The sequence below is a fragment of the Clinocottus analis genome, unplaced genomic scaffold, assembly GCF_023055335.1.
Source record: "Clinocottus analis isolate CAN_PGR_092001 unplaced genomic scaffold, fCliAna1.0.p SCAF_12, whole genome shotgun sequence".
Lineage (NCBI taxonomy): Eukaryota > Metazoa > Chordata > Actinopteri > Perciformes > Cottidae > Clinocottus > Clinocottus analis.
This window is the reverse complement of record NW_027175843.1, coordinates 9,577,897-9,592,991: the sequence shown is the minus strand read 5'-3', so window position 1 is coordinate 9,592,991 and position 15,095 is coordinate 9,577,897. Positions and strand designations below refer to the sequence as shown.

The following is a 15,095-nucleotide window of genomic DNA, read 5'->3' as shown; positions in this document are numbered from 1 at the left end:
CATTTGCGTCATCAGAATATTGCAGTCAGTGAGCTTGTTTCCATTTGCAAAAACAATACAAATCTAACTGAACCATTCTGCATTAAAGCACACTAGAAATTGAGTATTGACCGTCAGCTTTAGTGTAATTTGTTAAGATCCTTAAACATGATTTTGGGTTGTGTTTACATTGTGGCATTGCTCATTAACATGTCCATTTACACCTTCATAAATAGTTATAGTACAACCATTAAAATAACTTTATGTAACCTAGGGGCTGCTAAAATACATCTAGTGGTTTGTTTCCAAAGGGGTCGAGTGGGTTTAAGTGCAGCTGGGATGCTGACAGATAACAGCTAAACTAACAAGGCTAGATCAGAGACAGGGAGTTTCTTTGGATAAATGCACATAGTCCCTGGTTAAATATCGCTCTCTAGAGGTTGAGTGTGAATATTACAAATGCATTACTGATGCAGAACATGGGAATACAAATGGACACTCATTTAACGCTTCACATTGATTGCCCTTTTTTAATTGAGCGATATAACGTGCAACTATAATATATATATATATATATATATATATATATATATATATATATATATATATATATATATATATATGTGTGTGTATATATATATATATATATATATATATATATATATATATATATATATATATATATATGTGTGTGTATATATATATATGTATATATATATATATGTGTATATATATATATGTATATATATATATATAACGCTGTATAATATAATCGTATGTACGTATACGGTGTCAGCACCCGGAGGGTTGTCGGGGCGTCTTATTGGTTGATTCTGTCTGACAAGATCACATGATCCGATCCACCGTTAGCTTGTTATCGTTGGCTTGTTGGCAGCTAGCTACGTTGGCATCGAGCCTTTGGGGTTCACCAGGAAACGGTGAGTCCTGAGATAATTTTAAAGCCACGCCAAGGCGAGGGATTGTCAAACACAGGCTTTAATAGTATTTCAGTTGTTCCGTGTTCTGTTTCTCGTTGAAGCCGCAGCTGTTTGGCCCGAACTGCAAGGCACGATACTAGCAATCTCGCCTCCAGGTAGGATAGCGAATGTATCGATGAGCTAACTCCAGCTGTGTTCCCTTGTTTTCACGCTAGCTAGTTTAGCTAACGCGTTGCCGGCGCATAGACGCACAGTTCAGACTTTGCTCTTCCTGTTCGCTGGCATGTTTCAGCTATTAGTGTATGGGCGTTTGCGTTGTCTTAAAAAGCTAAATATGTAGTTAGCTGTAAGTGAGTGCTCGCAAGTGGTACATTGAACGTTTGAAAGCAGATTATGCTTTATTGGACCGTCTGTTAATCAGGAAACCTCTGCTTTACAGCCGATTGAACGTTAACGTGACCTCGCATTACATGGCTGCTCACATCAACATTACACATATGAGCATGTGACCAAGGACCAGGGTCGACAGCACATGATCTGGACAAGTGGAAGAGGCCAACATCTATCAGGGGTGAGATTAAAAAAAAACAAATGCTCAACAGTTTGACCAAGAAGATGTTTGGAGTATTATGGAGTTGTTATTGCGCACAATGTTTTTATTATAATTTTAAATAAATTATATTAGTGTCATACAGGTAATAACAATATATCTTGCACATTGCTTTTCTCCATTAGGTCAATTATTTTAAACTGGTAGCTCGGGATTGAATAGCCATGACAACAAAGACATCCCTGCTTAAAGTCATTCTGCTGGGCGATGGGGGTGTCGGAAAAAGCTCCATCATGAATCGTTATGTTACCAACAAGTTTGATGCACACCTTTTCCACACTATTGGCGTGGAGTTCCTCAATAAGGAACTGGAAGTAGATGGCCACCAGGTAACCCTACAGATCTGGGACACTGCTGGCCAAGAGCGCTTCCGCAGCTTGAGGACTCCTTTCTATCGTGGCTCTGACTGCTGCCTGCTCACCTTCAGTGTCGATGACAACCAGAGTTTTCTCAATTTAGGCAACTGGAAGAAGGAGTTCATCTACTATGCAGATGTAAAGGAACCAGAGACTTTTCCATTTGTGGTCTTGGGCAACAAACTGGATGTGACAGAGAGGCAGGTGTCATCTGAGGAGGCTCAGCAGTGGTGCCGGGAGAACGGGGATTTTCCCTATTATGAGACCAGTGCCAAGGATGCCACCAATGTAGCCGTAGCCTTTGAAGAGGCAGTGCGTAGAGTGTTGGCATTGGATGAAAGAACGGACCACCTCATTCCCACAGACACTGTCAAGCTCCACAGAAAGCCTCGCTCTGCTGCCACTTGCTGTTCATAACATCCAGGCGCTATCACTAACATTAATTTGCTGTTATGCCTGTTATGTGATGAGGATGTAGGTTTACAATGCTGTAACAACTTATTCAAACAAATTATACCACTGGCTTTCTGATTTGTTGTACTGTTAAAGTTTGATCATGCTAATAGTTGGACTTGTTTGAAGAGGAGAGGAAACACTAAATGCATCTCTAATTACAAATAAACATTAAATCACTGAAGCATTCATGTAACTGCCACAATTTAAAGGTCAGGCTTTGAAGGAGTAGCAGAAAAATAGCTATTTTGTGTTATCTTAAGACTACCTATGTGAAACTTAAAATATATCATGATGGAACAGAGGAAATATATTGGAAAATTTTCACTTCTCTTAAATATTTAAATGTCCTGAAGGCAAATTTAAATGTTACTCTTAAAACGTGTACTACCTTGGGAGTGAAATCATCAAAGGGTCTAAATTAAATAATACACACTAATGTCCTATATATGCATAATCAGAAAGTTTCTGCATAATTAAATTAGTTATACAGTCCTATAGTCTTATTTCTGAGAATTAGAAAGTTCTAAGTCATTACTATGTGTATCTAATCAATTGAGGCTCATCGTGATGAATGCACCTTTGTTTATTTACAGTCTGCTTAGTGAATATATTTTGCCTGTGAGACAAGATCCCCAACAGAAGACAAATATTGAAGCAAACATAGTTAACATGCATGGCCTATGGTGTAACTAAGTTTCTGGAAACCTTTGTATTTTTTAAACAGTTTTTACCTTAAAATCAATAATGCCTTGAGTAATATGTAATGAAAGAGCAGTCATGAGTAAACCATTTTCTTCATTGTTGGGTTTATTGTTTTAAATGATTTTGATCTTTTAAGCACTATCAACATTTTTTCCACTTAACAGTTTGAAATAATTTCCACAGTTTACTATTTAAAATGGTGAACCATTCATATACTTTAACTGTCTGTCATTCACATTCAAAGTTGTACTACTGGTATGCCAAATAATAAATAAACCCCTGGAGAATAATTTCTTAAGGCATGTTTTGTACCCTTTAAACTGATTGCTCTTCTAAGATTTGGACTAAACAGGATGTTACCATTCCGCTGTGCTTCTCCACTGCAATGATATAATACCTAAGTTGTTAGATAATAACACAATGTACCTATGTCAAGAATCAAGATTCTATCTAAATGTTATCATAGGTCATGTTCTCTGGGCATAAGTTGAACGTCTTAAAAGTCTAATTTTTCTGATCAACATACAGCTTCCATACTTACAGCTCATGTAGAAAAGAAATGATATATATTACCTTATGAACTACATTAGGCAAGACATTTTTTATAGAAAGCTGTGTTGAATACATGTTACATTGGTTAAACAGGTAAATAAAGATATTACATCAAATATGTGTTAGGTATATACACAACAAATAGACAAGCATGTGCATTACATCCTTGTGCATGTGAAGTGATTAACTCAGGAGATGTTTCTTTCCAAGAAACTGTACTTTCCTCTCAAAAGCTGTTGATCGGATTGGTGCATTGATTTCATAGAATGGATTCATCGCAAACTGGAAGACAAAATAAATTGTTATCAAAGACAGGAAGCATAAAACAGACCAAAAGTTACCTCATGCCAAATGTGTGTAATCATATGGGAGACCACTCACCTTAATGTATAAATCATAAACATCATTAAAAAAGTTTTTGATTCCATCTTCTTGTCGCACATCATGCAGCATGATGAATCTTATATGTAGGGCAAATAATTAAAGAAAATAAGGCCATGACAATGAATTTCTTGAATATGACAGTACATTATAAGAACAATATGACTGAATATATAGTCACATTATAGTGCAAACTCACATGTCAAATAATGGCAGTGGGGCTTCAGCTAGTAATTACTCTCATTATCAAACAATACATTGATTCATTTTCTCTACTAATTATGGCAGAAAAAAAATGTAAATGCTTCAACAAGTGACATCCTAACTTTTGTTCAACCATCAGTCTAAAACTCAAAGATATGCTATTTACAATCATTGCATAATTAAATTGCAATGATACAATTGTTGTAAATTAATCAAAAAATGTACATTCATGAAATAAAGAAATGCAACTAAACTTTATGTTTAATAGGCTGGATTTGATGAATGACTAAACGACCAGTTATCGATTAGTCAATTAATTGTTTCAGTTTTGTTGCATCATTTTATTCAAATTACAAATGTTTATTAAACATGAGTTTAGCCATGTACTGTCTGTTCAGTTAGTAAACTACAACATAGCAATATAACATCTTCATATGTTCAATGTGAATATAAAGTATTATGTGTGGGACTAAAAAGGGAAGAGTGAAATGGAACAGAAAGGATATGTCCTGCAGTGACAAAGGCAGAAACGAACCACTCGTTGAACTTGTCCACAGTTTTCAAGTACATATTGTTGGACAGCCACATGTTTTCATCCACCAAATCCAGGGCAGCGTGTGCTATAAACTGGTTCAAGTGACGATGGTCATCCTGAGGTCAAAGAAGCAAATCGTATCAAACAAAATAATACATTAACAGACAATCTAAAGGCCTACAAACACCTACAATAAACACACTGGTGTCATCTCATAGATTGTGTCCAGTGACAGTATGCTGCAGTATATAGCTAGGCTCATGAACATAAGTGCACCACTGTTATTGCACTAGTATGTACTGGAATTAATGCGCGTGCTATTAATCAAGTCTTACCTTTGATTCAGACTTCCCAGCTGGCAAGAACTCCATCTCAAACACTGGATTGTCCTGATGACCAACCATGACATAATAAAAACTCCCAGACATCGTTCTTACCTTCGTCTAAGCAGAGTCAAACTGTCCTGAACACAATTCAAACAAAACGAAATGGGTTACATAATTTAATCTTTCCAAATATCAGTGGCAATATCACTTTTGATTTTGATCCTTTCTGCTAGCAAGCTAGCGTGAGCTGCGGTACTCCACAGATGCAAGACGACGTTTAACGCTACATAAAACTAAAATAAAGCAATCACACCTTTAAACAGTATAAAAACATGACTTACACACAACAGGAAAAACATATGACTTTGATACAATCAACTTTTGTTTACCTGTTAATTTTGCTTCCTGGAAAAGAGCGATGACAGACGCAGGATGATGACGACATGATCACATATATCAGTTATCTGATGTAAAACGGTTTTGCGACAGCTATTTTAAGCGTAGGTTCATACAGAAAACGTTATTATTGCTTTAAAAATATAATACATTATTGAATAATAATAATAACAATAAACAAATTGAAGATGTTTTCGTTACGTCATAACTATGAGCCCGGAACTGAAATTTCCGTTGACGGATTTAAATGCTCAAGGCACATCTTCTCCAAAGGGACGCCGAAGCGGTTTCTGTTCGTAAGGTAGGTCACTGGAGACATTATTCTCCTTTCGTAAATGCCAATAGTTAAGGAATCTGAGTGATTCCAGGCAAACAATACGTAAGAATTAAAAAAAAGTAGTTGTTGAAAGCAAAGGTTGTTGTTGTATTGCTCGCTGCTAACGTCAGCGGCACTTGTGTTTTTCTTTTGTTAGGGTCGACAAAACAACACTCCATAATTGGCGTCATGTCTTCGGCCAAAGAAGAGACGTTATCCCCAGATGAGCTGAGGAAAAGACTATATCAAACTTTTAAAAATAAAGGAGTGCTTGATACGCTCAAAGTAAGTCGTACTAATAAAGTTTTTTTTTTATATATATATATATATATATATATATATATATATATATATATATATATATATATATATATATACACACACACACATATACACACACACACACACACACACACACACACACACACACACACTTTATTCGTCATCCCCAGGGGGAGATTTTTATGGCAGCAGTTAGCAAGTTACATAGTAACCATGGAAATATGAAGTTTGGGAAATACTCAATAAATACAATGCAATAAAATAGCAGAGCAGAACATATTAATTTAAGAAAGTTAAATAATAAAAGAAATGCATGTATATCCATTGTGTATAAAGCGTATATACAGTGAATTAGAAGTAGGGTTATTGATTCAATTGAGGGAGGATCGAGCGAAAGGTGATTTATTATAAAGTCTTATGGCAGTGGCAGGAATGTCCTCCTGTATCGATCCTTGTGACAGCGGAGCTGAATCAGTCTGTTGGAGAAAGTCCCTGCAGTGGAGAGGGTGGTGAAGACTGTCCCGTCTTCATTCCTTTCTTTACTCTTCTGATCTCATTCAGACACAGCTGCGGAATCAGCTCATCCAGGAGTTAAAACACCCGCCTTTGACAAGAGGAGAACCTTTTCCCAGAACTGTACTTGTGAAATCTGAACCCCTTCTGGTCTCAGCCTGTAACAGCATCGTGGCTGATCATCTCCGCACCTCAGGCTATGAGTACAGCCTTTCTGTATTCTACCCTGAAAGTGGCCTATGCAAAGACAAGGTAAACACAAGTGTGTGTCTAATGTACTGTGTAGTTGAATGTGTAAAGAACATCATAGCAGATCAAGATGTTGTTCTCTGGTCCATTTTCGCAGGTTGTCATGTCAGCAGACCTTCTTCAGCTTCTTAAAATTAATCCTGAATCAGCGCTTTACAGATCTCTGGTAATGAATAATATGATTATAATGTAGAATGTTAAAAATCAAAATAATAATTACATATTGTTAGCAGTAATAGTGTTATTATGTCATATTGTTTACAGTCACCAAACGAAGGGAACAGTTATAAAGGTATGTGCAGCACATTGTTCCTTTTAAATACAATGGCTCATGCCCCCTTAGGCTTGTCATTGATATATTTTCTCTTTGTCTCGCAGGGTTCCTGATCAACCTCCTAAAACACCTAACACACCATAATACTCGCAGTCTGTGCCATGATGCTGACACTCAGACAACCAGCATTGCAAGTTATGGAGAGTCTCTTGGTATGATGAGATGAAGTCTTGCATTGTGCTGCACAGACATTCCTTTCATTGCACAATTTTTATGTTTTTGTTTTTTTTTGTCTTCCATACACAGTTGAGAAGATGAAAATAATCGATAAGGAATATGAGAGCTTCAATTACAGTGGGGACAAATGGTTTTCATACCAATCAAAACTGGCTGCATATAGAAAAGAAATGGAACAACAGTTAAAAACAGAAATGAACACAAAGGTTTGTTTATTTTTCTTCAATGATAATTAATCAAAAACTTTATGAGAAAGTATGAAGCACAGGTGCTGATGTAGAAAACGTGTCGCACAGTCCAATCTTCACTTTGATGAGACTCTACCTACTTAAATACTGTATATGTTTATTACAACACAGAATCTGATCAGATAAGTTTTTAGATTACATTACATTTGCTCAACCTCATACATTGCACACGCTATACAGAATCACATATAGTCACACCAATGTTGTGTAGTCTTTGGACCAGACTTTGCCATGGGAGTCAAGAAGGTCCCCATCATATCCTAAACTCAAGACATAAAGCATGCAAGAGGTGAAGGACTTCAAAGTCCTTGAGTTAATTACCACAAAAGTATAATCATCTACAACAGCTGCATACTCATATCTTCACCAAAAAGTATTGTAAAAGGTTTAAATATGTAATGGTGAACATGTATGAAATACAAATTATGAGTGGCTAATATGTGATCATGTGTCTTTCCTACTGGCCTCAACATTCTGTCTTGTTTCTTCAGATGCAACATTTCAAAGATGTTGAAATTGCAATGGTGAAGATGGAAGAAAAAGCTAAATTTCATAAAGAATTTGATAAGCAGAAACAAGAGCTGGAGAGGACATACGAGATGAAGGCAAAGGCATTGATCGAGCGAGAGAAAAATGCCATTGATCGATTACAAAAACAACAAGAGGTAGATTACTGCTAATTTGATGTTTTGTTATTTTCTCTCAAGATAAACCGTAGGAAATCATTTCTTAAAAGTTCATTTAGATCAGGCTCTCTATTTTTTTTTTTTTTTTTTACATAATTTCCAATTGCTCACATCTAAGTTGGTGTAATTGTTGCTGTTGTTTTTATTTGTCTCTCATTTTTAGATTGAAGAAAAAAATTTGTATATGCAGAGGCAATCGGTCCTGAAAGAAATTGAAACCATACGAAACAGAGAGAATGAGCTGAGGATGAGAATGGAGACTTTTGAAAAGTAAGGGCTTTTCTTTACCAGTCATATAAGTAAGGAGACGCTATGCTCTCTTGATGAAGACTAGTGCGTGGATAATGTTAACGTTTTTGTTTTGTGATAGGACATGTCAAATTCATGAGGAGAAGATAAAGACCACGGACGACCTGCTAAGGAGGAGAGAACTGGCAGTGAAGACGATGGAGGACACATATGACCAAAAGCTGAAGAATGAACTTTCCAGGTATTTTTATGTTGGGCTGTTTTTTTTTGTGTTCACATTGTCACCAACAATTAGACGCATTCAGTTAGTTACACGTGCAATCTCATTTGGTATACATATTACTCTAAATTCTGTAAGTTTAGGGTATTTCAGGTTTGTATCGTTTTTATGGGTATTGCCATTTTATGACCAGAGGATGTCACTGTTTTGTAGGTTTGAAGAAATAACCGTATCCTGAAAAAACATTAAACATCTGCTGTCATTGATTTATTGAATTCTTCAGCAAAACAATTTTAGTTTCAACAATTTGAATGCTGTCCATGAGGCTCAGATTGTATTGTTTTCTTTTTGTATGGATGTCAGTAAATAGGTGAACATTAGGCACATTTTGTATTGAGACCCCAATGTCTAAAAAATGAATTTCTTTGTTAACATGCTTATCATTTGTTATTACATCTCTGGTTTGCCGTCTATCAGCAGCTATGACTACGGAGTAACATACAATAGAGGGGATCTGTCTACATTGGTTCATGAATCTGTGCTTGTCTGTAATAGGAAAGGTACACATGTATTCTCAAGATTGTTCATGTTGATTTCATTTACGAAGCACTTAATTATTATTTACATTTCTTTATAATATTAGGTACCAGCTTGAATTGAAGAATGAATTCATAAAGAGAACAGAAAAACTAACCGATAGTGAGAACAGAAACAAAGGTAAGACTTTTGATTCTTGCAAGGTGGCTGACTTGTTTTCTGTTGGCCTTGTTTCGGTTTGATTTTGTGTTAACAAAACATTGTTGTTTTTTTGTCAGTGGAAACTGTTCGTATCCAAAAGGAGTCAATTGTTATTAATAGCCAATTAGAGGAGCACAGCAGAGCATGTTCAGAGCTGAGACGACTACAGGTAACACAACACAACCCCAGTTATCCAGCACTATTAACTTCACCTTGGGCACTAAAATAAATAATTGCAAAACAAATTGGACAAAACTTTCAATCCTTTCGTGTGATAATAATATGCTGTCGTTATTATATTGGGCTCAATGTAATGGATTAATGAGCTCTCCAGCTTTATTTTGTCTGCTCTTTTCACGTCTCCTCTGTTGATTTCCAGGTTGAGCTAGACACGGCACAGCAGCAGATTTCTCTGCTGACTCAACAGAAGGAGCTGTTAAGAGAAAGACTGGAGACCACGAGTGACTATCCCAGCTTAAAAAGCGAGAAAGCCGAGCTGCATGGGCAGCTGCGACTGCTAAAGAAACAGCTGGAGGAAGCCCAAGAGGAGAACCGGCTTCTCCACGCAGGTTAGAAGCATCACAGTTTTCTTTTAGCAGCAATGCACAACTGATTCCTGTGTGACTCGTAAAATGAATGTCTGAGAGTTACTGATTTTAAACCTAGAATATCAGTAACTCAGAATATTTGTCTTTTTTTTTATAACTGAGATGAATCCAGTTCCTATGTGCGTTCACAGTGCTCGAGTGTGGGCTCATTGTAAGCTGTGGGAGATGCAGTGTACTGTGAAGCATTCATGTTCGTCTGTCACACTGCTTCTGGCTCAGCTCTGGATTTTTTTCTATTTTCTATCTTGTTTGCCAATATGGGGCCTCTGTGCTGTGTTTGTGGCTCTGCAGACAACTTTCTAAAAAAGAAGCAGTGAGGGAATAGGGATATGAAGGGGTGCAGAGACAGAGGGCTACCTTTTTTACCCACGGCCGAGAACCAAACATTTACTTCTCTCTGAGGGATGCAATATTCTTCCTCCTTGAGGAGGGAAGCAGGGGAGCAGTGGGCCTCTTGCCCAATCACTAACAAAAGGTAGAAGTACAAAGCCCCATGTGCTGTACTCTCATGCTGGTCAGATCCATCCTGCCAAACCCTTGATCTTGAGCACTTAGACATGACACCCTAAATCAGTTCCTGTGTATCCCCAGAGGCTTTTTTTCTTCTTAGGAGGCTCTCCCACAAATATGGACACTGGACTGACAAAAGAATGCATTTTTAACTTCTATAACCCCTCTCAGATTTGGGCAGGCCGTCCAAGGAGCAGCTGGCCTTGCAGATGGAGCTACGGAGGCTGCAGAGCACTCGCAGTCTGGATGAGGAAGAGTTTCTCAACCAGAAACAGGTGCTTCAGGCACAGCTCCAGAGTGAGGTTAGTCACTTCACAGCCTCCCTTTGAGTGTGGGAAATTATGCGGTTAGGTTTTGTCTCACCTTGGGAAATATCTGGTGTAATCCGGCGACCCACAGACTTTTAAACTGTGTGGAAACAATAACTTCTCCTGTGATGTCCTGTTGTCTCCTGTTTCCTGCAGGTAGACCGGTGTGCTCAGCTCAAGGCTCAGTTGATAGAATGTGAGGAAAGGTCCCAGTGGATGACTAACCACATTGAGGAAATTAAGATGCAGCTTCGCCAAACTCAACAAGGTACCCCATGACTGGGCATGCGTGCCTACCATGTCATTTATGTATTGTCACATTTAATCAGTCATTAATGTAACAATACATAACATAAGTTTACTTTATTTCTGCTTTTCACAAACTGACTTCCTTTCTTGGTAATATTTGCAAGTATAAACCTCAAATGTTCTCCCTTTTCAATTGTTACGGTATAATATGTTTTTCAAAACCAAAAAAGCAAGCTATGTTATAGTAGTAGCAACAAGATCCTGCTTTTAAAGCATGCAAAGAGTTCTTTGAAAAAAGTTGTGGCAACACTTTTTATTTTTTAATGGTCTTCTGTGTTAGTGTTCAACTCTCCTTTTTGTTTTCTTTTCTTTCCTCTTCTTTTGTGTAATCCGTGCGATGATGGCAGCTCTTGAAAATGAAGTGCTGCGTAACCCCAAGCCATCTCTTGTTGATCGCTCAATATTGGAGCTCGGCACTGACAAGCTCGTTCCCCCTGACATCTATGTGGACAGAGGTCTGCTGAGGGCCACCGCAGGTTATGATGGTGTTTGTGAAGCAAGTGGGCCCTTGCGAGGACACAAGTCGCCTTGGAGAGACTCTCCAGACTCTGACATGGAGCTAGTAGCAGAGGCAAAGGCTCGGATCCACGAGCTGCAGAAGGAGGCTGAGACGTTAGAGGAAGCATACAGGAACTACCATCAGAGGGCAGTGCACCCCACCGTCTCACACAATCTTCCCCTCGGACACCTTTCCCATTTTCTTTCACATCGTCCTGACTCTCCTCTAAGAAAACAAGGCACTCACCATTCACACACCCACTCAACAAACAAGTCAAAGGTTTCACAGAGGCCGCTGTCTCCACCTACTACTAGAACCCTCTCCTCAGAACCCTATAACACAAGAACTGAGCCTCCTGTCCAACCAAAAGTGACCTTCTTAGAAGACCATAACCAACCCCAGTCCACAGTTTTCTCTGACCACAGTTTTCATTCATTGACTGAATCTCTATTTCTGAGAGATGGACACCATCAGGATGCAAAAGGCTCTCCTTCCAGACGCCTGTCCTCCACACCACACTCGTTCTCTAGGAAAAAGCCTCAAGGAGAGATTGCAGAAGGTACTTTTCAAAAATGCGTTATCTCTGTAAAAATACTTCAAAGGGGATTCGACGTACCAAGCATTTTTAATTGTCAAGAAATACACAATGTATTAGTTTTATATATTGTTAGCGTCCATACACTGCACATTTAACACTCACTGTAAATATTTGATTAATGTGCCAGAATGGTAAAACTGTTTAAACAGTCAAAACTGACAGTGTACACATTTCCATGTGAGCTTTTGTCTTCTAATCTGTATCCCATGAGTATATTGCCTCACATGAAGTCTTTCAATTTGATAGAAGCAGTTGAGTGTCCGATAGCATTTCCGGAGTTGTCGTTTGACAGACAGCTCCCTCATGCCCTCCACAACGAGGTGGTGACCACAGGTGACTCTTCCTCTGAGCTCAGTCCACCTCGCAGTCCTCAGCTCAAGAGCACAGCACGAGAACAGTCCAGGTACCATCTGGCATCGTTTTGGCAAGGACATTTTTATACACTCATGCGTAGAGACAGTGAGTACTAATACCTTCATTTTTGTCCCTGTTTCTGTCAGTCCACCAAAGTTGCAGCCTGTGTTCTCCAGCTCAGAGTCTTCCCCGCAACCTGAAATAATATGCCTTGAAGATCTTACAGGGATTTTGTCAGGTACGTTAAACTAGGATTTATTTATTCATTTGTATTTTTGTTTTAACTGCGCTACAGCATAACTCTGTTTTGTTTTGTTTGTTGTATTAATCCACACCAGCCTTCCTCTGGCAACATGAGACCCAGTTTAGATATTTTCCAGTTTGCAAATGCATAATGGGAATGTAATGTATACTCTATACTGATATCTAAAAGGCTGTTTGGTTGTTTAATTGCACTTGAGCAGAATTATTGTAATCCATGGGAAAGGTTTAATCTGTTGGCACACAAAGTACACTTTTCTGAAATGTTGCATGTGGTTTTACCGTCTGTAAAACATGGAGAAGAGATAACACGCCTTCTGTGTCCACTTCACAATTCCCTTAATAGTTGTGCCAAAATATGTCACTGTTTCCTGGGTGAAACAGTCAAATGGTATTGTTATTTTTTTCATTTCTTGAATTTCATTATCATTAATTTAAACAAAATCCCAGAAACAAAATGGTGTATATCCGGTGTAGAGGTTTAGGATTTTGGAATGGCTGCTTTTTAATGAGTGTGTGACTGGCCTCCAAAGTGCCTTTTCAGTGGCCTCGCACAATGGTGAAGATGAAGGGCATCTGATTATGTATTCTGTGCCGGTCCTCTGGCCCGTTTGCATTATGGTGGAGCATAAAAGATCTCTTTGTGCATGTCTCCCTCCAGAGCCCGACCACATTCCAGAGCTTCTCCTGGACACTGCCATCCCTCTCTATGAGGAGGCCCCTGACAGCCCCGCTGTCCCCCGCCCACAGGACCTCCCAGAAGACCCAATGGACTTGCAAGGCCAGGCGGGTGAGTTCCCCCCCTCCACCCCATCATCCCACATTATTGATGCATAATCTTGGTTGACCCCAAATGACAAAATGGCCACTTTCTACTGTTCACCATCAGTCTGACAGTATGAATCTCTTGTATATTGTCACCATTTTGGGGTACATTGCCTCTATAAGTGATGACGGACAAATTGAGTTGTCTCATGTCAATCCATGTGTTTTGTAGAAGTCCCACATGTCTCAGGTGAATGTGCTAGGGAAGAAAATGAGGAGGATGAGGACCAGAGATGGGAAAGAGAGCGAAAGGAAAGACTAGAGAAGAGGCAAAGGGAGCAAGAGGAAGCCAGAGAGCAGGAGCTGCAAGAACTTGAAAGACTGGAGAACGAGGAGGTAATTATAATATTACACCAAGTTCTTTTAAAACACGTCTTTACAAAGAAAGGACTGCCTGATGAAATGAATATTGATTATTTATATCTAACTAGCTTTTGCAAGAGATGGAGCAACCAGGACTGGAAAAAGAAGAGGAAGAAGAGACAGAAACTAAGAAAAGAGATGAAGAACAAACGCAAGAGGCAGATAGCGACGGGGAGGAGTCTAAAGATAAAAATCCATTACAGAAATACATGAAGATGGTTCTGAAGGCCAGAGAGAAGCAGCATGCAGAGGTCAGTTTCACAAACTTCTGTAAAACTTTGTGCGTAGCAGTTGCCATGTGTGTTAAACCAAGTGTGTACGTCTGGGGTTTCAGAGCCCTGGAAGACAAGAAGCAGCACATACGAGCCCAGAGGCAAAGAGTTTGTCCGAGGATAAAGATAACAGGTAACTTGACGAGTAATTTGACGAGGCTTATGGCTTTGCTTAAAAACTTAAGTTTCATAACTCAAAAGCAATGATGTTACTGTAGGAATATTTAATAAATATATAAGCCAACAAAATCCCCTTCAAAAACATTTAATTTATTTTGTGGTTTTTCATCTCTTGTCCTTTTTAATGTTCTTTGTTCTAGAATTATGTCGTCTTAAGGATACATTAATTGAGAAGTACTATTTTGGTTTAGCTTTTTTGTCCCTCAAGGCTTTCACTAATTAACTTGATATTGTGTTTCCATAGTGTTGCATCATATTCACACAAGGAGGAAGATGATGATTTATGGTGAGCTGCTTGTTCCAGAGAGCGCTTGTAAACTGATGAATTATCCAAGCTTGTGCAGTCTTGTACTGTTTTTAACATGTGTGAAGCATTTGTTTATTTTAAAATGGTGTTTTTAAGAATGTATATTTGTCACAATTTGCACCAACTCTAAGTTTAAATAAATCATATTAGATTTGTTTGTGTTCGGAATAGACTGTACACCACCAAACAAGATATTTATGTCACACAAAAGAATAAAAACATCACAACAAAAAGAAGTTTTTTAAATTTAATTT

At 38.3% G+C, this 15,095-nt stretch overlaps 3 protein-coding genes across 7 annotated transcripts; 2 read left to right on the top strand and 1 right to left on the bottom strand.

The window, feature by feature from the left end:
• Positions 1 to 828: 828 nt before the first annotated feature.
• On the top strand, positions 829 to 2,520 carry rab9a (RAB9A, member RAS oncogene family). 3 transcript variants are annotated; one of them, XM_068572060.1, is made up of 4 exons: positions 840 to 917; positions 991 to 1,072; positions 1,357 to 1,488; positions 1,653 to 2,520. In XM_068572060.1, the coding sequence occupies exon 4, from the start codon at positions 1,692 to 1,694 to the stop codon at positions 2,298 to 2,300; it is 609 nt and encodes a 202-aa protein (XP_068428161.1). In that variant the 5' UTR covers positions 840 to 917; positions 991 to 1,072; positions 1,357 to 1,488; positions 1,653 to 1,691; the 3' UTR covers positions 2,301 to 2,520. The 3 variants fall into 3 exon arrangements, with proteins under 3 accessions (XP_068428163.1, XP_068428161.1, XP_068428162.1); XM_068572061.1 differs by having other exon boundaries at positions 843 to 917; positions 1,019 to 1,072; XM_068572062.1 differs by lacking the exon at positions 991 to 1,072 and having other exon boundaries at positions 829 to 917.
• Positions 2,521 to 3,004: 484 nt separating this feature from the next.
• trappc2 (trafficking protein particle complex subunit 2) lies at positions 3,005 to 5,538 on the bottom strand. Of its 3 annotated transcripts, none has more exons than XM_068572063.1 (5): positions 5,429 to 5,538; positions 5,049 to 5,176; positions 4,687 to 4,829; positions 3,975 to 4,062; positions 3,008 to 3,875 (listed from the first exon to the last, which is right to left on the bottom strand). In XM_068572063.1, the coding sequence occupies exons 2-5, from the start codon at positions 5,139 to 5,141 to the stop codon at positions 3,777 to 3,779; spliced, it is 423 nt and encodes a 140-aa protein (XP_068428164.1). In that variant the 5' UTR covers positions 5,142 to 5,176; positions 5,429 to 5,538; the 3' UTR covers positions 3,008 to 3,776. The 3 variants fall into 3 exon arrangements, with proteins under 3 accessions (XP_068428166.1, XP_068428164.1, XP_068428165.1); XM_068572064.1 differs by lacking the exon at positions 5,429 to 5,538 and adding an exon at positions 5,381 to 5,404; XM_068572065.1 differs by lacking the exon at positions 5,429 to 5,538 and having other exon boundaries at positions 3,005 to 3,875; positions 5,049 to 5,152.
• A 96-nt stretch (positions 5,539 to 5,634) lies between these two features.
• Positions 5,635 to 14,996, top strand: ofd1 (OFD1 centriole and centriolar satellite protein). The gene is made up of 23 exons (XM_068572059.1): positions 5,635 to 5,736; positions 5,909 to 6,036; positions 6,595 to 6,798; positions 6,893 to 6,961; positions 7,060 to 7,087; positions 7,174 to 7,281; positions 7,376 to 7,512; positions 8,046 to 8,219; positions 8,404 to 8,510; positions 8,611 to 8,730; positions 9,353 to 9,426; positions 9,525 to 9,616; positions 9,827 to 10,016; positions 10,737 to 10,867; positions 11,030 to 11,141; positions 11,530 to 12,240; positions 12,526 to 12,682; positions 12,780 to 12,871; positions 13,556 to 13,684; positions 13,892 to 14,055; positions 14,151 to 14,333; positions 14,417 to 14,487; positions 14,779 to 14,996. The coding sequence occupies exons 2-23, from the start codon at positions 5,941 to 5,943 to the stop codon at positions 14,822 to 14,824; spliced, it is 3,195 nt and encodes a 1,064-aa protein (XP_068428160.1). The 5' UTR covers positions 5,635 to 5,736; positions 5,909 to 5,940; the 3' UTR covers positions 14,825 to 14,996.
• Positions 14,997 to 15,095: the final 99 nt, after the last annotated feature.

Excerpts from the sequence above, each read along its gene's own strand:
- trappc2 (XM_068572063.1), bottom strand. The coding sequence starts at position 5,141 with ATGTCTGGGAGTTTTTATTATGTCATGGTTGGTCATCAGGACAATCCA. Across the intron at positions 4,830-5,048 it reads CTGGGAAGTCTGAATCAAAG|GATGACCATCGTCACTTGAA; the intron begins GTAAGACTTGAT and ends CTTTGACCTCAG. Across the intron at positions 3,876-3,974 it reads TTTATGATTTATACATTAAG|TTTGCGATGAATCCATTCTA; the intron begins GTGAGTGGTCTC and ends TTTGTCTTCCAG.
- rab9a (XM_068572062.1), top strand. The coding sequence starts at position 1,692 with ATGACAACAAAGACATCCCTGCTTAAAGTCATTCTGCTGGGCGATGGG.
- ofd1 (XM_068572059.1), top strand. The coding sequence starts at position 5,941 with ATGTCTTCGGCCAAAGAAGAGACGTTATCCCCAGATGAGCTGAGGAAA. Across the intron at positions 9,617-9,826 it reads CAGAGCTGAGACGACTACAG|GTTGAGCTAGACACGGCACA; the intron begins GTAACACAACAC and ends GTTGATTTCCAG. Across the intron at positions 12,683-12,779 it reads ACAGCACGAGAACAGTCCAG|TCCACCAAAGTTGCAGCCTG; the intron begins GTACCATCTGGC and ends TGTTTCTGTCAG.